This window comes from Octodon degus, unplaced genomic scaffold, assembly GCF_000260255.1.
Source record: "Octodon degus isolate 3935 unplaced genomic scaffold, OctDeg1.0 scaffold00120, whole genome shotgun sequence".
NCBI lineage: Eukaryota > Metazoa > Chordata > Mammalia > Rodentia > Octodontidae > Octodon > Octodon degus.
In genome coordinates, this window is record NW_004524696.1 from 1,918,102 (window position 1) to 1,944,775 (window position 26,674).

Genomic DNA, 26,674 nt, shown 5'->3' on the forward strand with positions numbered 1-26,674 from the left:
TGTGTGTGTGTGTGGCCAGCTCAGCCCACCAGGGGGCGCGGCTGGCTGGCATGTGATGCTGGGGGATCGAACCTCGGTCCCTGTGTTTTGCCAAGCTTGTTCCAAGTAGGTGCTTTAGACCACTGAGCCATCTCTCCAGCCCCGAAAATTTTTTTTTCTTAACATTTATTCAGATTCATGGGAGAAATATTTTCGCTAATTGTCGAATGATTGTAAGTATCAAGGCTCATCAAACTGAAGCGCAGTGCAGCCCACAAGAGATGTTTTCCTTGGATTCTGCTGGTCGTGCACACGTGGGCTCCAATTCGAACCTCACAACTGCACTGAAGGCGACTCCCGCCTTTGAACCAAGAAGCCCGGGCTCCCCAGAGCCGGGAGGAGAGGCCCGCCTCCCGGCTGGGCCAAGCGCTCGGGAGCCAATGCCTTCCGTCCCTGATCTTGAAGCTCCGCCCCCATCAGCCCTGACAGCGGAGGGGCCAACCGCCTGCCCAGCAGGGGCCTTCGGGGCGGGGCGCCGGAGGAAGGGGCGGGGAAAGGCCCTCTCCAGGCTCCGCCCAGGGCCGGTGGGCGGGCCCACTCCGGGCGGGGCCGGGACACGTGGTGCGGAACTGCGCAGCGCCGGCGGTGAGTAAGCGACCTCTCCCGGGTCTTTCTCGCGGGTGTTCTCGGCCGGGTGTGGCTAGTGGAAATTGCCCCGCTTCTCGCGGTTGCTCTGGCTCCCGGCCAGAGTTGTACGGGAACAGCACCCACGCGTGCTGTGAGCCTCGCGAGGCCTCACCCGGTCACCCTGGGAGGGCCTGGGCCAGGGCGCTCCTGCCGGGAGCCCTCCGGTCCCCGGGAGTCCACGGCGCCTGGTCCTGGTGGCGTCGCGGGGATCATTCCTCACTGCCTTCCCCAGAGAGGGTTGCGGAGGACGCAGCCTTTCTCCAGACACACCCTGGGTTCAAAAGGCCCGGGCAGGGTCCAGCCCGCACTCGCACTTCAGGCCACTGGTTGCTTGTAGGAAGGAGGACTTGCAGATTGGCCTGCCTGCCTCCCCTTCATTCCTCAGCCTCAGTATCCTTATCTGTAAATTGGAGTCGATACGTGGCCCCCAGAACTAATGTCCCTGAGACCCTGGACCTCTGTACAGAGGTCACTGTGGTGTTTGAAAGTCACAGTTTGTTTGTGGAGTCATTTTAGCGTAACTAAGGTGTAAGGAGGAGGAATTATAGTGCAGCCTGCCTGATACCCAGTGGTGGCCTTGTTTGCAGGGAGGAGTGGCAAAGATAATTTCCTGGTATGTGTAAGATGAAGTTTTACAGAATGGCAAATAGGGATTCTCTCCCATCCCTAGTGGCTTTCGCTTAGATTTGGAGCCATAATTCATTTGTTTATTTAATATGTACTTTAAACTGTCAAGGGACCAAGTCGGAGATCCTAAGAACTGAAAGAATCATTGTATATTCTGTCTCCTTTCAGGTACATTAGTTTCTCCAGCCTCCTTTTTTAAGTTATATTGTTCATCATAAACTTTAGATTTCAGGAGGGGAGCAAGGCTGTCATTTATTTGAAAGGAGCTTTACCTTAATAAATGAGCCTCACTAGGACACAAAAATGGCTTTAGGTGGTGGTTTGCTGGGGGAGGTGAAACAGGCGTCATCCAGCATTGTGAGTGGGAGGGAGAGGAGGGAGCCTGATCTAACATGCTTTGAGCAAGCTGAACAGTTAATGGGGGAGGTGCTTTGAGCACAGCACTGGTGCTTTTGGGGATAGGTGAGCAGCCATCTCTGATTAAGCCCTTGGTGAGAGGTGCCATTTAGATATAATTAGATCTTTGACTTCTGCTAAAATGTTGATTTGGCTAGTGTGAATGAATAAAAATACACCACAGTTAGTTTGGGATTTGTAGCTTTTAATGACCAGGAACCCAAAAGAGAAACTCCCAGTGTAATATATGGTCCTGCTGAATAGGGTTTCATCTTTTGTAAGCAGATGGCTTCCCTGAGTTCAGTTCTTGTGGCATATGAGTGAAATTTGACTTAGTAGTTCTCATGAAATTCCTCTGGGCTGCATTGGTGTTCATGGGCTGCATCTTCCTTGTGGCTCTCTGAAATGAGTTTCTTAGCAGAGACAGTGTGAGTCTACCTGGCCAGAAGGTATGGAAATATTTCATGCTCTGTCACTGTATTGGGAGAGGAGAAAGATGGGAGAGAACCCTGAGAACTTAGTAATTTGATTTCCCACTCATATAAAAACCACACTTGATACTCACTGTACCCTGTGATTTCCTGTCTGTAGCAGTGCTCCATGCTTCAACAATGAATCAGATTATCCCTCTGCTTAGAAACCCTTCTATACCAAGAACAATTGCTCTTTTACTACAGTGTGTCCATGTGCAGGCCTCAGTCCCATGTGGCTGTGGTAGGGTATCACTTCATGTCACCTCAGGATGAAGTTGCTTGGGTAACTGAGCTCTTTCTGACTTCTTCAGGCTGAGTCCTGTCCCTGAAAGAAACAGAAGAGAACCACTTTTCAAAGTCTCAATATCAGAGTCATTGCAATTTCATATTAATTTTGATTTTTAAAAGCAGTTCCCTGTAACATAATAGTTGTATAGTTTAAGGTGTAAAAGTTGGAAGTTAGAAAATGTGTCTAAAAGGCTGCCAGCAATGTAAATGTTTTTATTTTAAGTGTGTTTTTAACTGATATCTAAAAACATTTAAGATTGTATGTAATTATGGTATATCATGTGTATACATGTACAATGGCCAAATAAAGGCCATTATCTGTCTCCTTAAACATTGATCTTTTTTTGCATTTGAACATTCAGAATCCTTTCTTAGTTTTCAGAAACATATGGTGTGTTACCTATTGTCACTCTAATGTACAGTGGGTGTTTCTTCATCTCAGATCCTTGTGAGGATTAGCTATGCTACATGGGCGTTTGGCAGTTTGGGCCCAGTTATCGTGTGTGTGTGTGTGTGTGTGTGTGTGTGTGTGTGTGTGTGTTTCAGTGTTTGAGATAGGGTCTTGCCGTGTGGTTGAGGCAGGCCTGGAGTTCACTTTCTACCCTAGGCTGGTCTTGAACTAGCAACGATCCTGCTTCAGCTTCCCGGCTTTAGCCTCCCAAGGGCTAGGATTACAGGTGTGTGTCACCATGCCCAGTTAGATCATCTTTACTAAACTGAGTTCATCTAAATTTTAGGAACCCTCTTGGTTATACTGTGGGCTTTCCAGCATGGTACAAAAAAGAATTCTCTATATGCTTTGAAAGTATAAAGTAAAACCTAACAAAAATATCTACTAGTTGTGTTCCTGGAAAGAACCTGCTTATAATTTCATCAGCTGAGGCCTTTCCTTCATTTACTTGCTTTTGGACATAGTTTTGTGCAGATTTTCCCTTGGAGAAAAGCAGTGAAGATCAATTTCTGCCACACTGGCTTCAGAAGCTCTTGGCCTGAAAAGCACTCACTTCCTGGAGAGTCCTGTGACCTGTGTTGCAATCTGATGGGGAGAGGCTGAGCCTTTACATTCCAATTGCGCTAGTTGCTCTCACCAGTCAGCCTCAGTCCCTCCCAGTAGCCAAGACTTGACAGAGTCCTTTCGCTTCCAGGAACCGTCTGCCATCTGCTCCAAAAATGTCAGCCCTGAGTACTCTGTTTCAGTATATTGATGAAAACCAGGAGCGCTACATTAAGGTAAGGGAGTATTTCCTTCTAAGAAGACACTGAAATTGGGTTTTGTTCTGTAGGTCTCAGAGGAACTTTCAAGAAGTTAAGTTGAATCACACCATTGAAAGCAAGTATTAGAGAAACATTACCTGGCCTTCTCATTATAATGTAACTAAGTTACACTTTTGGCATTTGACAAAATGTTAGTATCTTTTTCTAGAAATAAACACTACTCAAGATTATTTAATTCCCATCTATGATTTCTTGAGATGTTTGTACATTAAGAAATATTTTGGGGCCGGGGAGATAGCTCAGTAGAATAAGCGCTTCCCTGACAAGCACAAGTTCCTGAGTTCAATCCCCAGTTCCACCAAAAAAAAAAAAAAAAGGAAAGAAATATTTTGTATTTAACATGTTATAAGTGACTTGGTACTATTACATATTAATGTTTGATGTTAATTTAATTGTGTCTAATTGTTTGTAGATACCTTTCAGATAAAATCTTGAGATTCCTTGTTCTAAAAATGATAACTCTGAAAAATTTGGCTATTGCCAGGATAATAAGCTGATTTGAATTGTGACAGCATTAGGTGTTTTTCTTATCTTTCAGTTGCAATTTTGTTCACATATAAACTTTTATGCAACTCTACGTTTTAACCATCGTTAGGGGTTAAAACAGACATTCTGACATTTTTTTTCATTCTCTCATTTCTGGTATAGCATTAGTACAGTTTTTCAAATCTAAAAGAAAAGCAAACGTGAAGGATCCCATCTTTACAGCTAGTATGTTCAGGATGGAGCAGGTATAGGTAGTAAGTCAGACTCATGTCCAGAAATATGGCAGAATTGTGAGTGCCTTTCTTCCCTAATGGAGCAGCTTTTCAGAATCCTTTCTCACCTACTCTCCCAAAACAGAAACTTGCAAAATGGGTGGCCATCCAGAGTGTGTCGGCCTGGCCCGAGAAGAGAGGAGAGATCAGAAAGATGATGGAGGTTGCTGCCGCCGACATCCAGCAGCTGGGGGGCTCTGTGGAACTGGTAGATATTGGGAAACAAAAGGTATGACCTGATGTTCCTGGCCTTGTGGGACAAAAAGCGGCAGCTTCTGCCTGGGGGCTGCAGGACTGATTCTGTGGGTTCTTGAAGATCTTTTGCGTCAGATTCGCAGCTCATCTTTAAAACAAGGAAGAGAGGCTGGACTGGATTTAGATGATACATCCATGTGATTGCTCACTGTTGCTAAAGTTTTGTAATACTCAGCTTTTTCTCCAGAAAAGAGACTGTAAGCAGTTACTCTAGAATAAGTACATGTGATGGTCACTCAAGAGAATAGCTGAAATTCCCTTCCCAGAAATCAGAATGCTTTTAAATGGGGAAGTTATACCTTATTCATGCCTCTTTAAAAATAGTAAATACCCCCCACCCCACCCCACCCACACACACAGATAGCCACCTGAACACTTGATCACAAGAGAGATTTTGTGGTGGGGGCAGAGAATGTGTCAGTTATACTGGTAGGTTACAATGGCTTGTGTTATTTTTAATTTAAATGAATAGTCTCATTTATTCTACTATTTTAGCTTGACATAATTTCAGCCCCACGTGAAGCATGTGTCCCATGCAGTCTGTTTTCAAAGTTTGGAAGCCTCTTTTATATTGTATGGTGTCAAAGTTTGGGTTTATCTGTATCCTTTTGCTTTCTAATTTAGGTGTTGACTTAAAGTCACAGGCCTAGAAATTAGAGTGTGGTCACTCATTCAGTGTTCTCACATCATTGGGTGGTGTATCTACAGTAGTTTCAAGCGGAATGAAAATCAGGACTTCTTGATTCCTGGTCCAGTGTTGTTCTTTTGAGATTTTCTCCTGACAAGAAATTTTAAAGTTGACTTAAAATGTATTGTAAGCTAGGCATGGTGGCATCCCAGCACTTGGGAGGCTGAGGCAGGAGGATCACCCTGAAGGTCAGCCTGAACTGCATAGTAAGACCTTGTCTCAAAAAGCAAAACAACAAAAACAAAACAGTGTATTACAGCTTTCCAACAGTTTTCCCCTCACTCTTGAAAGAATAAACCAAGTTTCTTCATATGGTTTTCAGTTAGGTGCATGCTTAACTTTCTCCGTATTCTATTTTATTCCTGATATATTTTTTATAAAGTAAATTTTTTAAAGAATTTTTGTACTACGATAGATAGATACATTCCGTGCATGGTTGACTTTACCTTGGAAGTTCTTAAGAAAGGACCTATAAAAGATTAAAATAACAGTTGTACTGTTTTGATGTATTTTTATTCAGGAATTGAAAGTTTCTTACTGTAAGGAAGTTCTTTTTTTATTAATTTTATTGAGAAAGAAATAGCAATGAGACAGTTTCAAAACAGGTTAATAGGATAGTTATAATAATTAATACATTGCATGTTGTCTCTGTAGTAGTTATTCAGAGTACAAGATGCAGACATATCTTGTCTAAACACTATTAGTATAAATCTTCTTGTTGAACTAAGATAAAGTAGCTGTATATCTATCCTATTTTGTATATTCAGATATATATATATATATATATATTTTTTTCCCCCCACTACAAAATGGACTTTCATTTATATCCCCCATTTTTGTTTAGTTTTGTCAGAGATGGGTGTTCATTTGCCATTCAAATATTGTAGGGGTGTGAATTCAGCGAAATAATGCAATATAGTCCAATAGTCCTTAATAATAGTGGGTTATCTGCGGAACTGGCAATGTCAGAAATTGTTGACTTGAGCCTTTTACAGCTCAGCATATTAATATGGCTTTACTTTTTATACTTTGTGTTTATATTTTTCTGCTGGATGGTTAAGACCAAGATAAATCAAGACCTATATGGCAAAAAATGTAACTTTTGTATCTGACAAGGTCAGTCAAATCCCCTCAGGATTTATCCTGAAACCATGCACAGCAGTTTGTAGATCTTTTGTCAGTGTCAGCCATTGCTTGACCAGTTTGCTCTCTGTGAAAACCTAAGAGAATGTTTTCTCTCTAGGTGACTCTCCTTAGGCCCACTATACATCGTTGATTACTTTCCTCTGTGGCCCCATAATCTCCTTGAACAGGAAATTTGGGACACCACTGAGTTACAGGATGTTACAGTACAGGTTCTCTTATGTCCTGAGTTCCTGTAGGGAAGTTCTGTAATGGTTTTTGTAGGCAGTAATCACATATCATAACTTCTCTCCCCATGGATTTACAGTGACACTTTAGTTGTCCTACAGCTCCGGGCTCAAAATTTCCACTACACAAAGAGTAAAGTTTGAAAAAGATGTGCTTGGTGTTGTGTAGCTTTTTTTTTTTGCGGAACTGGGGATTGAACTCAGGCCCTTGTGTTTGACAGAGAAGCACTTATTCCACTGAGCCATCTCCCTGGCCCTCTGTGTTGTGTAACTTTGCTGCACAGTTGAACTGAAAATCCAACTTGAAAAACTATGTGGGCCAGGAGAAAGTCAGGCGGCAGGCCTCACCACAACAGAGGGATGAAACTTTAGTCTTAGGACCCTCTCAACCAGATAACATGTAGTGCTGTGTTGGGCAGCATGCTCTTGATTGGGCTTTTTGTGTGTGTGTCTTATTTGCATACAATATTGTAACCATGACCTTAAAGAAAGTGATACCAGCAGGAAAGCTAAGAGGAGCATTGAAAATCACAATAGAATTAAAAAAATAACTGCAGAATCTGTTGAAGTCCTCGGAAAATGAATTTATGAGTGTAATTTGGGGACCTCACAACCAATTATATGGTTTTCCATTATTTCTTTTTCTTTTTCTTTTTTTTTTTGTGGAACCAGGGATTGAACTCGGATCGTTGTGTTTGCCAGTCAGGCACTTATCCTACTGAGCCATCTCCCCGGCCCTCCATTATTTCTTATAGGAAAAAATACGTTACTTCTCAAACTTTTCAGTGATGCCTGAACATGAACTTGGAACAGATTGAGTTTGACAACTGAAGTATCACTGATTTGGCAGCAGTGCTCTGTGTTCAGAAGGGTGATAAAGCTGGGCGTGGTAGCACACACCTCTCTGTAATCCCAGCAATCTAGAGGCTGATGGCAGAGAAGTTCAAGGCCAGGGTGGGCTACATAATGAATTCAAGGCTAACCTGAACTACATAGCAAGACCCTATTAAAAAACAAAAACAGGGGCCGGGGAGATGGCTCAGTGGAATAAGCGCTTCCCTGGCAAGCGCAAGGGCCTGAGTTCAATCCCCGGTTACACCAAAAAATTAAAAAAAAAAAAAATAGAGGGAGCTCTATCTTGAGGCCCACGAGCAGGTGGTGCTACCTGCAGGCAGGTTACCGTAAACACATGCAGCAGCCCCAAGTGTTTTCAGGCTTAAGGAAGAAAGTTGACCCTGGGAGTTTCAGTTCCTCTTCTATTTCTGGACCAATTTATATATGGACCCCACCAGCATCTTCAGAAAAAAAATTGTATTTCAGTATTTCGAGCTCTATTGAATAGAAATTTATTTAGAAGAAATCTTTTATTATTTAAAAACCTTATTCCTGGTCATGTCAGCTGAGAGTTGACACTGACTGCAGAGGTCCTGTGTTCTGTGTGCCCAAGCAGGAGAGTTAAAAGACAGTATTTGCCTGTGGTGGCCTCAGGCCAGTGTCATGAGAGCTGATGCAGAAAGGCTCCTTTGTAGTGTGAGCAGGTGAGGGACATCAAGGCCACATGCTGGTAGCTGTCAAGTTATGAGTACTTGAGTGTTTATAAGTAGAGCTTACTGACCAGGCCAGTCCTGTGTCCTTAGAGAATTCTGACCACCTCAGGAGCCCTGGAGTTGGCTAGCGCCAATACTGTCTTCATGTCCATTTGCTGTTCTTTTCACCATTGGTTCAGGTGTGTGTTATGTTTGCTAATGGGTATGTTCATAAAGAGTATTTTCAAATCAATAAACTAATGTAGATGTGTGCTGTCTGGTTGGAAGTCACTTCCTCTTGCAGCTGAAACAAGAGTGCCTGGCTTTTGCCCTTCCCTGCCACTTGCTGATGACACTTAGTAGCAGTCAGTTTTTCTGTTGGTATATAGGACAGATAGAGAAGGTACAAGGGCTGTGGACTTGGCACAGCCAAAGGGCCTTGGTTTAAGGTCACAGGCAGAAGGCATTGGCCCATGGGAAGGTGAGCGAGGACCTGAGACTGATTTGCCTTTATTCCCCATACTTCTTCTCTAGTGACTGATGACCTGTTCTCCATTCTTACAGATGACAAGTAGCAGGGCCTTTGGGAAGAACAAAGGTGTATCAAATGTCCCTACTTCATTTAGTATAGCTTAGTATGGGTTGTATTTCTTTGTATCTTGATTTGTGGCCTATCCTGTGCATAATATTAATCTATATTCAGAATTTTGAAAATATGCCTTTCCATTTAAGATTGTCATATACCCCCAATTGTACCCCTATGTATACTGGGGGTAGAATTCAGGGCTTTCATATTAGGCTACAGTCCCAGCCCTTTTTTATTTATTTTTAGATATGGTTCTACTAAGTCACTAAGTTGACAGGCTGGGTTTGAACTTGCAAACGTCCTGCCTTGGCCTACCACAGTGCTGGGGAGATGGATGGGAGTCATGACATCCAACAAGATTATAGATGTTTTCAGCTATAATTTCAACAAATAACAAACTTAAGTTGCATGCCAGACTCAGCTCCTGTTGTTTTGTCATACAAGAGCTTTTTTAAAAAAAACGCTTTTAGAAATCTACAAAACTAGGGTCTGGGGAGATAGCTCGGCAGTCCAAGTACCTGCCAGGCAAGCACAACGACCTGGGTTTGATCCTCAGTACCGCATGCTGTGCTGGCCCCTGAATGCCAGGTGTGCTGTGCCAGCTACCAATACCGGGCGTGGTGACACACTCCTGTAATCCCAGCACTGGGGAGACTGACACAGGAGGATCGCTAAGAATCTTGCTACATAGCAAGACCCTGTACCAAATAATAAATAAATGAATGATTAAAAGAAAAACATTGACAAAACTAACAAATGTAATTCAGTTTAAACAAATTCTTGTTAATGAATAACTTTTGAACAGTATGATCTTTTTGTGGGGAGGGATACCAGGAATTGAACTCAGGACCTTGCTCTTGCCAGGTTGGCACTATGCCATTGAGCTATGGCCCTGGCCAAATGATATGATCTTTTAAACTTTATGACAGTTGATTGACCAGAGTAGATAAGAAAGCCTAGCTATGTTCAATGTCTGCTATAAATTCTGAGCTTATTAACAAGATTGTCCCTGATCATTTCCTTCAACTTAGCTCCCTGATGGCTCAGAGATACCTCTTCCTCCCATTCTGTTGGGCAAACTGGGCTGTGATCCACAGAAGAAGACCGTGTGTATTTACGGGCATCTGGATGTGCAGCCTGCGGCCCTGGAGGACGGCTGGGATAGTGAGCCCTTCACCTTGGTGGAGCGAGATGGTGAGGGGCAGAACAGGATGGTCCTGCCTGGGGCTCCCTTGATTTCACTGAGGAAAGGGCCGAATCAGGAAAGTATTTCTTAGTGTCACTTTTGCCAGAGCACTGAAAATCTCCTGAGTTTTTTTCCTCTCTGCAGTACACATCATTTTTAATCCTATCTAGTGAGTAAGTTGTTTTAAGTTTTTCACATATGCCTTATGGTTGAAAATCCAGAGAGCCTACCTTTTGTCATGGAAAGGAGTCCTGCATGGTGTGGGTCTGAGCTTCCTTTGCTATTGATTCCTTTTCCAGAACTCAGTCTAATTGGGGCCATGTAATCTTTAAGGCCTGTAATCTAGTGCCTCGTCCTAATTGAGTATTGCCTCTGGGCCGCATTTTAGTCATTTTACTGCAGAGTGTTCTAAAGGTAGCTGTGTTTCCTGGACACCTGTCTGCCCTGGTGAAGTGAGAGGGGGGATAGCTTGTTTACACAGAGCTTCCGGGCTGGGCGCCAACAGGCATGGCAGGCCCTGTGAAGGGCCCACTGGAGGCTGGTCTCTGCCATGCCCTTACTCTCATTTCTGAATTTGCACTCGTTTCTATACATGACAGTATATGACAGTCAGTACAGATGCCCTATCATCTGCCTCTTGCCCTTTCTGTAACTGCTTGCAGAGTCTGTTACATCTCTCCTGCCTTGATGTGTACTGAAACCATGACTACAAAATTGAAAGATCATTTTCCTTAAACATCTATAAAACATTAGCATAGACCCTTGTCCTTGTCCTGGTGTCCTTGCTAACCTACAGCTAACTGCAGAGTTAATCAGCCACTTGGACTTAGACTTTGCTCCTCTTAAGTATCAGACACCACAAGGTTGCCTTAGTAGTTCTTTACCTCATCTTCATATCTTAGCCCTCTCTTGTTTTGGTTGGAAAGGCACCATCCTCCTGCCCCCTGCACCAGAGAGGGCCACCCTGTCCCTGTCCCCACCCTCCATGGCCCCTTCTTCACTGAGGGCCTCCCAGTGCTTGTTTATGTTGCCCCTTTTCCCCATCCAGCCTTACTTCTTCCATACCTCTTCTAAACTGCTTCTAAAGTGACACAGCATGCTATTCTGACACCTCTTAAGAGTCATATCAGTGCAAGGGTCCTTATAGCCTCTTGCTGATCCCCCTTTCCTTCCTTGTTCTTCTCCCACCTTTGCCCAGCCACACAGGCCTACTTGGTGCTGTGAGCAGAATCCTAACCCTCTGTGCTCACTGGCTTGCACATCAGCTTCTGTCACCCATGGTCCATGGGGAGGCATCCCATGTACTTAAACAGGATACCCACACACTAGACTATAGCATCCTCTCTAAGGATTAGAAAAGCTCCCCCTACCATAAATAACCTTGATTACAAACATCCAGCCGCATATGCCCTTCAGAGGAGCCCTGGAAGGCGGGGTGTAAGTCATAGTGTCTCTGTGTTGATGCACTGTCCAGCACCGTCCCGGCCACCATAGTTACTTGGAGTTTGTCATAGTGGAAAACTCTGTTTAGGAGAGTTTATATTTAATCTTTAGCTTTTCTGGAAAAAATGGGTTTATTTATAAAAGCAACTTCCCAAGATGATGACAGCTTCAAGCCTGCTAGTGTTTTGGGGTGGGCCATACAGAAACTGCTTTCCAGGAGGTAGGGACACTGGCCAGAACCATCAAGGGCCAGCGAAAGAGGGGCCAGGCCCTCAGCATGGAGGGTTCCTGACTTCTCAGAGGCTACCTGGTTTCCCTGAGACTACCTGGGGCCGTAGGGCAGAAAGAGAATGAAGTCTGTGGACTGACTTTCTTTTATTATTATTATTTATTAGATACAGGGTCTCATTACACAGCCCGGTTTTAGGACCAGCATGGCATGCAGTACCAAGGATCAATCTTAGATCCTTGCACTTGCCAGACAGGAGCTTAGACCGCTGAGCTATCTCCCCAGACTTAACTTCTGAGCAATCTTTTCTATGGTGCTGAGGATCAAACCCAGTGCTCCAGCCATAATGGGCAAGCGCTTTTCTAGTGAGCTACACCAGGCCTGAGTTGTCAGTGTTGTTGGACAACTCCCTGGCCTGGGCATCTACCTCTACTCCAGAAGCAGATGGGGGAAGGGCGCTGAAGCTAGTAATAAAAATGAAAGTTCTATCAAGTATTGATATGTTGAACTTTTAAGTCCCTACAGAATGTGAAGAAAAAACAAAAATTAAAAAAAAGGAATAAACAATTACATAATTTTACACAGAAATTTAGAAACCTAACCATATACAGCATTGTAGTAGGATAGGCCTATGACATTTTTTTTTCTTGTCTCCTGTTTTCATTTATTAACTTTTTTAAACAAACATTTACTTGAGAGACAGTACAGCAGTAATTGGTATGACGTGACAAGCAGTATATATTTAAAAGACCAGAATGACATGGGGCATTTTTGATTTTTATTTTCCTTTGGTTTACATATGTTTGTGATATGTGATAATTACTTACCTAAGAATAAATTCATTTTAGGCAAGTGGTTAAAAAAAAGAAAAGAAAGTTCTATTCTTTATCAACATAGGTGTCACAGTTGGGTAGGGGAGGATTTGTGGTACTTTTGTTGTCATGGTATGTGTGTTTCCTAAATGTGGCTCAGGTTCTTATATTGCCACCAGCTCCATTTGGTAAATAGTTTTTAATGAGCTACCAACCAGTCGGGATTTCCTGGAATTGGATTTTAAGAGTCTGGACTAATTCAGCAGGATTATACCTCTGGCCAGGTTCAATGACAAGGATGGGGTATGTTGGAGGTGCCCAAATGGGTTGTCTTATTAACCACAGTGACTGCTTTGTGGACTCTAGCAGTGGTGTTGGGTGGACGCTCTGGGCTTCTGATATGGAGAGGATCTGTACCATAGACAGCCACACGTGTTTCTCTTAGCAGTTGTTCACTTGAGATATGCTCCTGTTGAGTTCTCCAAATCAGTAACTGTGTTGAATTTTCTGATTGCTGTTATAGGCAAGTTGTATGGGAGAGGTTCAACTGATGATAAGGGACCAGTGGCCGGCTGGATGAACGCTCTAGAAGCATATCAGAAGACAGGTCAGGTATGTCTCCATATCTGGGTTCTCCAGAACCCTAATTTACTGGGTTCTGCTGAATGTAGGTAAAGATTACTAGATAGGAGAAAGCATGTTCCCAACCTTAATCAGCACAGGTGATTGAGAGTTAAGATTATCACTCTTCCCAACTTGAAAAACATGAAAAGATAGTTGTTTCACAGATGCTCAAGAGTCAGAAGGTTGACCCATCAGTAAGAGTCTTGGCAACACATGGAATGTGATTCTTCCTTCCTTGCTTCCTTTCTTCCTTTCTTACTCTCTTACTCTCTCCTTCTCTTTTTCTTGTGATGGAGATCAAACCCAGGACCTTGTGCATGCTAGCAAATTCTCACTGAGCCACATCCCTAGCCCAGAATGTGAATTTTCAATTGACTGTACCATGAGTGTGGTCACTTGGTAGGATGTATCAGGCTTTGTGATGTTGGTCAAATTGCTTACTTTCTGGGGTTTATAGCCTCATAAAATTAAATTTTAAAGAACATTTCTATAACTATTGAATATCTGCTCATTGCTCAAAGTTGGTAAAAAAAAAAAAGAGAAAAGTAGGGAAAAAAATTGCTAGCTGTCAGTCCTCAAAATACTATTACCATAATTTTTGATGATTTAACTTGTGATCATGCTGTGTAGATAATTTGTGCATCTGATGTACAGCTTCTCTCACAGTAAAGTAATAAGCATTTTTTGTCAAAGCTTTGAGGCTTAGATCTGAGAAAGGTCTCAGACTCTCTTGGCCCAGAGGGAAATCTTGTATAGGAGAGAATACACAGAACTAATTCTGTGGTCAAACTGAGTGCTGGGCAGAGGACCCAGAAAGCCTCCGCTCCTCCTGGGTCCTGTGGAGCTTTTAGTCTCATGCTGGAGACGTCTGGGAGACACTAGAATGACAAGAGGCTGTGTACAGGCCAGAACCCCCCCCCCCAGGAGCTTTTGTTGTACCAGTTTATTGTCCAGGTCCTGGTAATATTTCATGGGGTGCAGAGTGGAGGAGCAGGGCGAGTTTGAACCAGGACTCAGTGGACTTGAGCCCAATTTGGGCCCTGCTGTTCTGGGACCTGTGTGGCCTCTGGCAAGTTGCCTGGCTCATATGCACCCTTCTTTTCTTCTCTGGGGATGGGGCTGCATGTCTCACCCTGCAGAGCTGGGAGGGCTCCTGGGAAATGATCCAGCTCCAGGACAGTGTGTCACAGTGACCCTTGAGCTCCCAGGACCAAGCCACTGTTTCTAGAAAGAGAGCTGTGCTGGCACTGCAAGAGGGCCTTGTCCATCATCCGTGCATTAGCAGAGGTTCTCTGCTGCAGTGAGGACTCGGGAAAGCTTGTGCTGTGCTCTTTGTCCTTATGTCACGGAGGGAACAGCTCAGGCTTGCCTGGACGCTGTTCATGCACTCACAGTAGGCCAGCACAGGGATCTCTCAGTTAGGTTTTACATAGATGTGGTATAGAGGGCTTCCCTTTCCAAAGTGGGAACTGTGCCCTGCAGACCATTGCTTACCTGTGGCTGGGCTATAGGAGGTCAGATATTTAAAATTTGCAGAATTTTAAATAGTGTTGGTGGCTTTGTGTGTGTTGCTTCTGAAAGGAAAGTAAGAAAGCTAAATCCCTCTCCTGACCTTTACCTCTCACAGGAGATTCCTGTCAATGTGCGATTCTGCCTTGAAGGTATGGAGGAGTCTGGCTCTGAAGGCCTGGATGAGCTGATTTTTGCCCAGAAAGACACCTTCTTTAAAGATGTGGACTATGTTTGCATTTCTGACAATTACTGGCTAGGGAAGAAGAAGCCCTGCATCACATACGGTCTCAGGGGCATTTGCTACTTCTTCATTGAGGTACAGTGCTAAGTGGGCTCACTAACCCCTAAGTGTCTTTATTCCTCTGTACTCTAAAGAAGGCAGGTACCACCAGGTATGATGGAGGATTGCTGTGAGTTTGAAGCCACCCTGGGCTACAAAGTGGTGTATTTCAAGGCCAGCCTGAACTGCATAGGGAAACCCTGTCTCAAAATGACAAAGAAAAAAAGAGAAGTCATGTACCAAGAAGTCCTTCATAGATGAAGAAGCACAGAGCATGCTGAGTATCCTGCTTCTTAGTTTCCATAAATAATCCTAACACCCAGCAGGCATGCACAGTGATAATATGTGATGATCCGAAGTTCATTTCTTAGCAGTATCAAGTCAGGCAGTATTACTACTAATGTTGTCTTGAGCAGTTGCAAGGAGACTGAATGCTAGTCCATTGAAGAAGACTGAGATACATATGAAGCATTTGAAAAATACTTCGATTTAAAATGTTCACACTTCAGTCTTGAATCTCTATCTGTGGCTGAGTTATCTTGAGGGATAGAGACTGTCTTAGTTACTTTACTTGTTGTTCCCAACACCCACAAGTTAAAGAAGTAAAGATTTATTTCATCTCACATTTTATATTATAGACGTTTCAGTCCGTAGATAGCATGGGTAGCATAGCAGAGGACCATCACAGAAGAGAAAGAATTGTGGCATGGCAGGGAGGCAGCAGAGCAGCAGCAGGCAGCAGCAGCTCTAACTTCCCTCACTCCCTTTTATCCTTTCCAGGGTACCAGCCTTTTGGGCAGTACTGCCCACACCCAGCATCACATGCTTATCCATATTCACACATCCTAAACTCGCCCCTTCAAAATTCCCAGCTGTGGCTATATTAGTCTTGGTGGGGGGGAGGTCTAGATACAAACCACAACAGAGACCTCCAGTAGGTAAAGAGAAGCCAACACAGGATGTATTATGGACAGTTATGGACACCAGCTAGACTGTCACTCATTGGCAAAGGTCATCTGCCAAGTAGGGGTGGAGGCCTCTCCCATATAGTTAGTGTGATGGTTAAAGTTGTTCCTGTCTAAGGGTTCTTTTATCATCCTTACACCACAGAAATCATGGCCCTTGCTGCTTGGAGCACATATTGGTCATGCTGTGGCTACACAGGTTGCAAGTGATCCTAGGCTGCAAGTAAGAGTTCTTCCTGCTCCCCAAGATGGGACCACACACCCACTGATTGCCTTACTGCTTATAGGAGTAGTCAGGGGTCAGGTAGATCAGAACCCAACTACTTGGCCTCCAGATCCATGTTGGTCATGAGACATACTAGGTATCACCCTCATAAGAGATAGGTGCAGGGTCTTTATGAAGGTATGGGTTCTGTCTTTCCTTAGAAGAAGACCCTGAGTCCTAGGGAGATTACCATGTGGTGTGCACTTGCCTGTGACCAGCATTCACAGTTTATCTGATTAGTACATCCAGTTTGCCTGTGGTTAGCATTCCCACCTTTCTAGTTAACAACATTCCTAGCGCCTATGGTTAGCACATCTGGGAATGTCTGTTGCTGTGTAAATTTTCTAATTGGGGAAATGCCTTGCTTTGCTCCTTAAAGGGGTAGATTGTGACTTGAAAAATTGTCAAGCCATATAAATGTTCTTTGTTCGGTACACTGTCACATGATAAAAATAAGCTCCCATAAGCAGCCAAACAAAGTGGCCTTTGTTTCTGTCCAGGTGGAATGCAGTGACAAAGACCTCCATTCTGGGGTATATGGCGGCTCAGTCCATGAGGCCATGACAGATCTCATTTCATTGATGGGTGAGTGCAAGCTTGGCTCCGCGTCACTCAGTACTTTGTGATTTGGAAAAGAATGGGCAAGGCTTATGTTTAGGCTGTCTGTCATCAGCACTTAGTGCATCTCAGTGTTCTTCATGAACTGACTCCTCTGTGTCTATTCAAATTCCTGCCCTCTCTCCAGCTCCCCACTTTTTGTTAAAGTCCCTTGTGCTTCCTCTCTGCCTCTATCCTCTTCCTGTTCTGTCTGGGATGTTCTTGGGCCTTAGCATGACCTACTGAATCCTGCTGTACCACAGAACACCCCAGGTCCTATGCAGCCTGCCCAGAAGTCCACAGAAGGATTGTCCTTCTCCTGGACACTATATTTTACATTTTGCAGAGGGCATTTACTTTGGTGAAATTTTGTTTGGTTTTTTTTTTTTTTTTGGAACCAGAGATTGAACTCAGGCCCTTGCGCTTGCCAGGCAAGCACTTATTCTATTGAGCCATCTCCCCAGCCCTGGTCTGTGTTTTAATAACTGGTTATTTGTGGGTTCTTCTGCTTGATCAGCTCCTGGAGAGCAAGAGCCATGGTTTTCTATTCCTGGTGTCTTTGTGATGTGAGGCAAGGCCAGATACAAGTCAGTGAGCTCCATTTTTGTCCCCTAAAGGAGAGGGAAGAAGATGTCATTTCTGAGGTTGGAGTTGGCTCTGTCCTGCTCCCAGTTTTCTCTCTTCAACTTGGGAGCAGTGTGTTTCTTGTGAAATGTGTGTTATAAACAAAGGTTTTAGAGTAAGCCTGCCTGTGGCAGGGTATTTGTTTAGTATCCCAGTGTGTGACTAAGGAAAATTTCAGAGGAGTTTCCATCTTTTATTTGGGCTCTATCTAAAAAGTGGGCATAATGGTCCTGCTTACCTTGCTAGGCTATTGTGATAACTATTTGACTTCCTAGAGTAAGTCTAGAGGGAGCAGGCTCCATAATGACATGAACACAGCCACCCACTGATCCTCCTGACCCATGTCTCATGTGGTCAGGAATGTGAGCTGTGGGTCTTCCTATAGCTAATTCCTGGAATCATAGTGGCTGAGAACAGCTGATTTTATATCTTCAACTGAGCATTTTAATCCTCTGGCCTCCCTCAGGCTGTCTGACAGACAACAAAGGGAAAATCCTTATCCCTGGCATTAACGAGGCTGTTGCCCCCCTGACCAGTGAAGAGCACAAACTTTATGACCACATTGACTTTGACATGAAGGAGTTTGCCAAAGACATTGGGGTTCAGACCCTCCTCCACAGCTGCAAGGTACTACTGGATGTCCCCTCTCTCAAGCCTTCAGAGGCCCCCTTTATCCCATGTCTGGGAGCTCCTTTTGGGCATGAGCTTAGGAGTCATCAGATGGTACAGACATCTAGAAAGCAGAATTGGGCATATTGGGAATAGCAAGGGTTTTTAAATATCACAATCTGCTCTCCACTAAATAAGAAGAGAAAATATGTAGAGGGAACATGGGCTGTCTCCTGCTGTCTAGTTAAGCCAGATCTAACAGGTCCAAGTGGGAAGGTAGAAGCTGTTTGCACAAAATGTTTACTGAACTGTTAAAGAGAAAATCATGTGGCCCTTCTCTTAGTAGTTTACTTCTTCGTGTCTGAGGTATGGATATCAGTTCAGAGACTTCCTTGTAGCTAGGATTAATCTAATGTAGCAGCAGACCCACCCTCTAGGCCCAAGCATAGGAGGATAGGCTGGTCTTAGCTCTTTAGTTTCATCTTAACCCAGAACTCCAGCAGGTTGTGGGCCCGCCTGGGGAGAGGCTGGTCAGGCCTGGTGAGAGAGCCCTGCAGCACAATGGAGAGAGGTTGGTGTGTGCAGTCAGAGAGCAGAAATGCTGCTTTGTTTGGGGACTGAAGACTCTTAGTAGGAGAGGTCACGCGAATGGGACAGCATCAGATCCTGGGGCTGCTCAGGCCAGCAGATACTTTCTTGGAGGTATGTGACAATCTCTAACCACCCCTCCCTGGGTTAGCTTCTTTCCATGTCTGTCAGGCCCCTAGTTAGGCCTAACACAGGAGCAGCTAACTGCCCAGATGACATCCCATCCAAGAAAGGATTGCCCTGAACTCCTCTGTTGTTATTCCACAGCAAGACATCCTGATGCACCGATGGCGGTACCCATCCCTCTCCCTCCATGGCATTGAAGGCGCCTTCTCTGGGTCCGGGGCTAAGACTGTGATACCTAGAAAAGTGATTGGCAAGTTTTCCATCAGGCTCGTGCCGAACATGACCCCTGAAGTTGTCAGCGAGCAGGCATGTGGGGCTATGGGTTACTCTAGGGGCTGGGGGCTATGGTATTACCAGAGATTTAGGGGAACGTAAGGGTCTGCTTTCATGGGGCAGAAACCTAGCCCTTCATTTGCCATTTCTTTTGCTGCTCAATAATGACTAGAATAAGCAATGCAGAAACTTAGCAAAGGTAAAGCCCATATGACCACGCATCACACTAACTGCTGAGATATGCCCTCACCCCAAGGCTGGCCAGATCCTGACTTTGGAACACATATATCAGGTAGGAGTATGGGAGCACTGCCTTGTGGGGATGACAAGCAAAAGGAAGGATTCCAGTCTCTGCAGGTCAGCCAGCTCTTGGAGCAGTTGCCCTGAGTGAGTCCAGGAAGATTATATATATATACACAAAGGAACTCAGAATCTTTCCTACTTGGAAGAGGAGACTGAGACTTGCTGTCAATGGGAGAACTGAGATTTTTGTCTCAGGCCATATCCTTGGGTCAGCTTTTAGATCCACTACATCTAGATGAAATCTAGCTTGTGAACTCTTATAAAATGTATTAGTCTGCCAAGCCCGTGGTAACAAAGCCCTATAGATGGAGTGACTTAAGTAACAGTTTATTTCTCGAATTTGTAGAGGCTGGAAAATCTAAGCTCAAAGTGCTAGCAAGTGGTATCTAGTGAGGGTCCTCTCCTGGCTTACTGACAGCTTCTCCCACTGTGTGCACCCCTACTGCAGAGTAAGCACACAGTCTCCAGAGACTTTTTTTTTTTTTTTTGGTGGAACCGGGGATTGAACTCAGTCCCTTGCACTTGCCAGGAAAGCGTCACTCCACTGAGCCATCTCCGCGGCCCCAGAGACTCTTATAAGAACACTAATCCTATCTTTTAGGGCCCTACCCATCGACTCACTTTAACCTTAATTATTTCCACAAAGGCCCTATATCGCCAGTATCATGACAGTGAGGCTTAGCATATTAACATAGGAATGTGGGGGGAATACATATATCCCATGTAGTATATGAAGCAAGGCAGACATTTTTGAAAACTTAATTATTATAATTTGGAGCATATAAGTAAAAGGTAAATTGCTTGAAATTAAAACATTGCCTTTCAAATAATTGGGTTTTGTATCTTGATTAAGTCCCCTTTCCTGCTATTATAGTGATGCAGATCGATATTCAAGAGCAGAAAGTGAGACTCATTTAGATTTGTTGTAGACCCACTGCAGTAGATGTAGATCTGTTGTGGACACGTCATGGATGATTCCTCATAGGTCTGTCACTAACATTGGGTCAAATGCCAAGCATATTAAACATTGTGTCTCTTCTGTTTGTGGTTTAGGTTACAAGCTACTTGACTAAGAAGTTTGCTGAACTACACAGCCCCAACAAATTTAAGGTGTACATGGGCCATGGTGGGAAGCCTTGGGTATCCGATTTCAACCATCCACATTATATGGCGGGGAGAAGAGCCCTAAAAACAGGTTAGACACTCCTTAAGAATGGATGCCAGGGCCCTCAGAATGTCTGAGGGCTCTTTGTCTTGTTGAGTACATGGCTAGCCATTTGCAGTGTTTTGAAGAAGACCTGTGGGATGTGGCCTTGGCCACCAGCCAACTCCTTAAAAGTAGTATCTTGGTTACTTTGCTCATTTCTGAGACAAAATACTGACATCCAAAGTTAATAGTGGAAAGATTTCTTTTAGGTCATAGTTTATAGTGGCTTTAGTCTATAGTCAGCTGGTTCCAAGGCATAGAAGAAGGGCATTACAGAGAGGAGACAGTCCATGGCATGGCAAGCATAAGGCAGTACAGCAGAATAGCAGGAATGAGCCTGCCTGCTTTCTGTCCCTTTATATCCCATGAAAACTACCAGCCTATGAATGGGTGCCACCCAGACCCACCACTGGGGCTTCCATTATCTACACCCTTAATCCCAATACTGTACCACACCCTTAGTCTATATATTTGCATACCGTAATCCCTCCACCTTCAAGCCTCCCCACCTGTGAGTGCATGAGACTTTGAGGGGACATCTGGATACAGGCCATAACAGGCAGGGATGCCATCTTCAGGGTCTAGACTCAGCAAACAGTGCCTCTGTGACAGATCTCCAGCCTCAAAACCTCCAAATTCACCTTTTTTCTTATTTCATTTCTCCCAGTTTTTGGTGTTGAACCAGACTTGACCAGGGAAGGTGGCAGTATCCCTGTGACCTTGACCTTCCAGGAGGCCACAGGCAAGAACGTGATGCTCTTGCCAGTGGGGTCAGCAGATGATGGTGCTCACTCTCAGAATGAAAAGCTCAACAGGTGAGACTCTAAGACCTAGATATAAAGCCAGGTTGGCTTGAGTGTCATTACTGCTTAGAGAAGTGAGCAGGATATTGTGGGATCACCCTTCCTCAAGTATGGATTTGTAGGTAGAAATTTCTGGTGGGAAATGGGGACAAGGCCTTGGTGGAAGCAGGTGGTGGAAACAAAGTTCCACCAATGTTCTATGTTCATTGCTTTTTCATCTACCACTGATAAAGCCCTCTCTACTTTCCCTTTTGAAAAATTACAGTGTCATTGCAAAGTGCTTAAGCTGCTGAAGCAGATGTGATGGGGTTTCCTCTATCCTGCAGGATGGAGAAGAGATTCTGGCTCGTGGCAGTCAGGAGAGACTCGGGCAGGTGGGGCTAAGGGCAGTACAAAAGGGCTGCTTGTGCCTATGGCTGCTAAGTCCAAGGGCTCATCCAGGTGACCAGTACACAGGAGTAGGAGACAGCAAAGACTCTACTTAGGGAGATGTGGTTAGAGGAAACAAAAACCTGGTTACTAGCATGTAAGGTGAAGGCCTGGGTTTCAGAAACAAGATCAGGTGCCCTAGAGCAGGGTTTATTGCCAAGACCTTGGGTAAGACCTCTACATTCTTAGGCCAGGGCAAGGTTGGTCCTTCAGGTGGAGAGCAGTCAGACCTTCATTGTAGTATCAGGTGGCTGTATTCTAAGCAAGATTGCAAGACAAGGTGGGAAATGCTGCCCAGAAGGAAGTATCCAATGCCTTGGGACGCACCTCTGGATATCCAAATGCCGGTGCCACTTAACACCAGCTGACATGGTGATTTTTCTTTCCCATCAGACATAACTATATAGAAGGAACCAAGATGCTGGCTACGTACCTGTATGAAGTGTCTCAGCTGAAGGACTGAGAGACCCATTTTCCATGGAGTGCCATGTCTGACCAGAAGGAAACCCACCTCTGCCCTCTGTCCTTACCCTTGCCATTTCTGACTAGCCTAAGAAAGTGGAAGTTCCTTCTCCTTTCTCTTGTCAGATCATGTACAGACTTCCAAGAAGGGCCACTTGTCCAGCTGTTGGGTAGGTGGCATTAGGTGTGCACAGCAGTTGGGACCATTTATTCCAGGAGGCTTGTCAGGAGCAGCTGGCTGACCGCTGGGTAGATTCTCTGAAGTGGCCAGTGTGACTCAACCCCCAGAAAGCAAAAGCCCATGAGGTTCAAAAGCTCTGTATGAGGTGTTGGCTGTCATGGGGTTGGGATAAACTGGACTTGTTGCTTTCTGCCTGTGTTCTGCCTTCTCTGTCAAGTAACTCACTTTAGATACTCAGAAAGGAGATAAAAAAGTTCAGGGGCTTCTTACACCATGACAGCTCCCTTTGTAATCTCTTGGTGTCATATTTGATCCTGTTCTTTCACCTGACTTAGGCCATCACCTGTGTTCTATCTGTTACCAGACTTCAGAACCCAACCTAATAGTCCTCGTGGAAGGACTGGCCCATCTCAGTCTGTGTTGCTCAAATAAAAGCAAAAATGAAGCCTCCGAGGGAATCACTGCATCTTACCTATTTGTGGAGCGCATGTGCTTGTTGGGTGCCTTCTGCCATGGGGAACGCATGTGCTTGTCAAGTGGCATCTGGCTTACTGGAGGCAGATGTGTGCTTGAGCACCATCTGTCTTATTTCTGCAACATACTTGTGTTTGTAGGTGCAGCCTGGGTAACTGTCAGCTTAGGGTCAGGGCTCACAAAAAAAGTTCAGGTCTTTCCAGGTGAGCATGTGCTCTCCCCAGGCCATAGAAGGGTGCTTACTTATCATTCCCTGCATGCACAAGAGAGGTGGCCTGTCCCTGTGTGCTTATTACTGCTAAGTCAGAGTGAGCGTGATTCAAACAAGTTAGTACAGCTCATATCAAAGACCTATGAGTAAGCTTTGGTAAAGGGACCCAGGGCTCCTTGGAAAGTAGTTGATCGCAGCGCCAAGATGGCAAAAGTGTATGAACCTGGAGCATCTCTTGTTGGCAGAAAGTCACATCACAGGACACTGGAGCCAGCTCAGCAGAACACAAGCCCAAAGAACAATTAGAGCAAGAAAATGATAATATTGAGTTGCATCCTACAGAATAAATAACTGCATGAGTCTCTACTAGTACAAATAAAAAGTAAGTAGAAGAGGAGGGGTAAGGCCTTCTGAAGAATTCCATTCCATCAGTGAACAAGTAATAGAAGGAGAAAAATCGCCATTGGAATGCCTCAGGCACTACAGCAAGATCCAGTTTACACAAACATAAGCAAACGTTTAGACGCAATCAAGCATGTTCAGGGTGGTGTGGCCATAAACCAAGCAAATGTTCAGAATCAGAGTAGTTGCACAGCCTGAAAGTAGGTTCCCAGTATTTTATTCTGCAGGGGAAAATAGTGTATTCAGAGTAGTGAAACCTGGCAGACTCAGGTGAACCATCTGATCAAAGTACAAGTGAGCCGTGACACACTAGCATCACATACCCTAAATGCAATGTCCCGGGGAGGATGTGAATTCGGGCAGCCTCAAAGCCCAAAAGCATTAGACAAACTGATAAAACCTGAGTTAGATCTGTAGTGTCAGACTGTTGCATTTTACTGTGGTTATGTAAGACACTGGTTATGTGAAAAGTATTTGAATAGTCAATTGTTTGGGGTTTTTTTTTTACAACTTTTGTGTAAGTCTAATTTCAAAGTGAAAACTTCAGCAGACAAGGTGGCCTGGCTTCCAGCACAGCTAGACCCAGCACTTACTATTGATCAGTCCTCCGAGCTTCACCATTCCACTTCTACATCAGGACCTTAAAAAATACATTCTTTCAGCTTCTAATCTTGCAAAAAAAGATTCTTACCCCCTGCCAAATCAACAGTAGTGCCTGAGTCTGTGGAGTATAGCGGGTCATGAGCCCATCACAAGCAGTTCTCATGCCAGAGTGCCCAGGTCAGGGAAGCATCGTGAAGTGTGTCTTCTCAGAGCCACAAGACAAAGGGATGATTTCATTTCCAAACCTTTAAGATTGGAAATGGAAGTTCCAGTCATATGTACAGAATCTAGAGTTGAAAGAGCAGATACAAGAAGCAGATACTTCTGAGATTGCACACTCAAGCACGAGCCTGTACTTGGAGGTGGCATAAAGACCTTTCTGGTGAGAGGATGGCCCAGCATAGAAGCCACAGGTGATGAGTGATGACAGAACTTGAAAACCTGCCCCCCAGAAGACTGTACAGCGAGGCATCTTGCTGATGGCAGTCCACTGGGAAACACCCCAAGGAGGGTGCCAAGGGAAACCATTGCCATACTGCCAGCCACCAGGAACTGTGGGCAGGGCGTCTGGGAACACAGACTGCAAGACCTGTCATTGGCAGGAAACTGCACAAGGAGTTTGTTCTATTTAGTGCCTCTGTGGCTACCTAAAGCCAAAAAATCAGTAGCAAAAATGTTCTTGTGCATTTTTAAATACTAGCATTATTATAAAGTTTGTGTATATTTTGTTCACTTTGCTATTTTCACTCAAGGGCTTCTTGTACCCAGCACTTAATAGAATTGAATGGTGATAGTGGAAGCTACTTTTTCAGGCCTGGTGACAGTTTTTTAGTACCTGTGTTTCCCATGTCCCCCTCTGCCCTGAAATAACCTCTATATCTTTAGGAGCCAGAGAATCTTCGTCCCCCCTGTGTGTCTGCCTACATGCTTGAGTGACCCAAACTTTGCACTGTCTCAGAAATCTGCGCTTTAATTAGTTAAGGGATAAATTCAGTGCTGCTGAAATGGCCAGTGTTCAGCAACAGTTCCAGGGGAGAAGCTGTTCTGTGAGGAGAGGAGGGTTACTGGGGGAAAGCAAAAGCTTGTCCTACATTGCTGTCAGAACTTGAGTGTGCAGCTTGGCCTCCGAGAAAAACACAGCAACTTTGTCTCATTTAGGGAGACAGAACTTAAACAGTACCATGTTTTTGAGTTAGAACAGAATGAGCAGGGTAGAGTGAGCAGACAAGAATGTGACACAAACACTATACTTCTGTTCGTGTCACTTTTTGAATCTGTCAGGACAAAAAGTGTACCCTAGAAATGTTCAGAATTTTTCAGGGTGTTAATTAGAGAGGATTACATTAGGATATTGTAGTAAAAAACCAAAGGATTGCACGTGATTTATGCTTTTGTTTGTCATATAAAAGTCTGGGAAATCCAGGGCGGTATGATGACAGCAAGTGAGGGAAAGGGGAAGGTAAGATGTGCTCTCTTGAAGGGCACAAGCCAGAAGGAGCAGGTCTGTCTTCATTTGCATCTTACTGTAAAGCAGTCACGTGACTGCCCCTACCACAAGAGAGGTGGGAATCGTGACCTGGATGAAAGTCCTACAATCATAGGAGAGGAAAAACAGGTATCAGAGGACAAACTTTTAGTTCCTCTGTTACATTACAGTTGTACCATGACAACTTTCCCAAGGAAAACAGACAAAATACTTTTTAAGAAATAAAAGCCATCTAAATTAGAAGAAAGGTGTTGTCTGGCATGGTTTTATACATAGAAAACTTGAAAAGACTCCACCAAAACCTATTAAGACTAATAAGCATATTTAATAAAGTTGTAGGGTTAGAAACTAATGCACAAAAATTGGTTACATTCCTATATACTAAAAATATCCAGAAAAGAAATTAAGAAAGTGATTCCATTTGCAATAACATCAGAAAGAATAAGTACCTATGGGTATATTTAATCAAGAAGGTGAAAGATCTGTATGGTGAAAATGAAAAGATATTGATGGAAAAAAAGTAAAAAATGAAAAGTTATTCCATGTTCATGGATCATGAGAATTACTATCATTGCAATGTTCACATTGTCCAAAACAGATTCAGTGAGATCCCTATCAAAATTTCAGTGACATTTTTCACAAATAAAAAGTAAACCTAAAGATTTATGTTGAACCACAAAGTCCTTGAGTAGCCAAAGCAATATGAAGAAAGGAAAACGAATCTTGAGGCATCACATATCCTGAGTTTAACCTATACTGATGACCAGCTTCGTGCAGTGCAGAGCAGGCAGTGATTAATAATAATAAATTGGCACAAAAATAAACTTAGAGTCTATCCTAGACCTACCTGACTTATGGCAAGACCTGCCACTGGCTTACAGATAATGTTAATTTTTAAGCCAATGGCCCAAATTGAGACTAGCAAATGGTCTGTGACATTCTGGCTCCTTAAAGCAAGAGAGAATGCCACTGAGGACTTTGACTTGAACAAATTCCTTTTAGCTCAGTATTCCCAATTAGCAGACAATGAGGTTACTACTTAACCATGTTCTTTTCCTGTGTGCTTTTCCAA

General features: G+C 44.1%; 1 protein-coding gene across 1 annotated transcript; it reads left to right on the plus strand.

Moving 5' to 3' along the window:
- Nucleotides 1–557: 557 nt before the first annotated feature.
- Nucleotides 558–22,884, plus strand: Cndp2 (carnosine dipeptidase 2). The gene is made up of 12 exons (XM_004640186.2): nucleotides 558–624; nucleotides 3,596–3,680; nucleotides 4,569–4,712; nucleotides 9,940–10,102; nucleotides 13,102–13,190; nucleotides 14,830–15,030; nucleotides 16,725–16,809; nucleotides 17,912–18,072; nucleotides 18,910–19,074; nucleotides 20,398–20,539; nucleotides 21,219–21,366; nucleotides 22,177–22,884. Exons 2-12 carry the CDS (start codon nucleotides 3,621–3,623, stop codon nucleotides 22,244–22,246), a joined length of 1,428 nt encoding a protein of 475 aa, XP_004640243.1. The 5' UTR covers nucleotides 558–624; nucleotides 3,596–3,620; the 3' UTR covers nucleotides 22,247–22,884.
- Nucleotides 22,885–26,674: the final 3,790 nt, after the last annotated feature.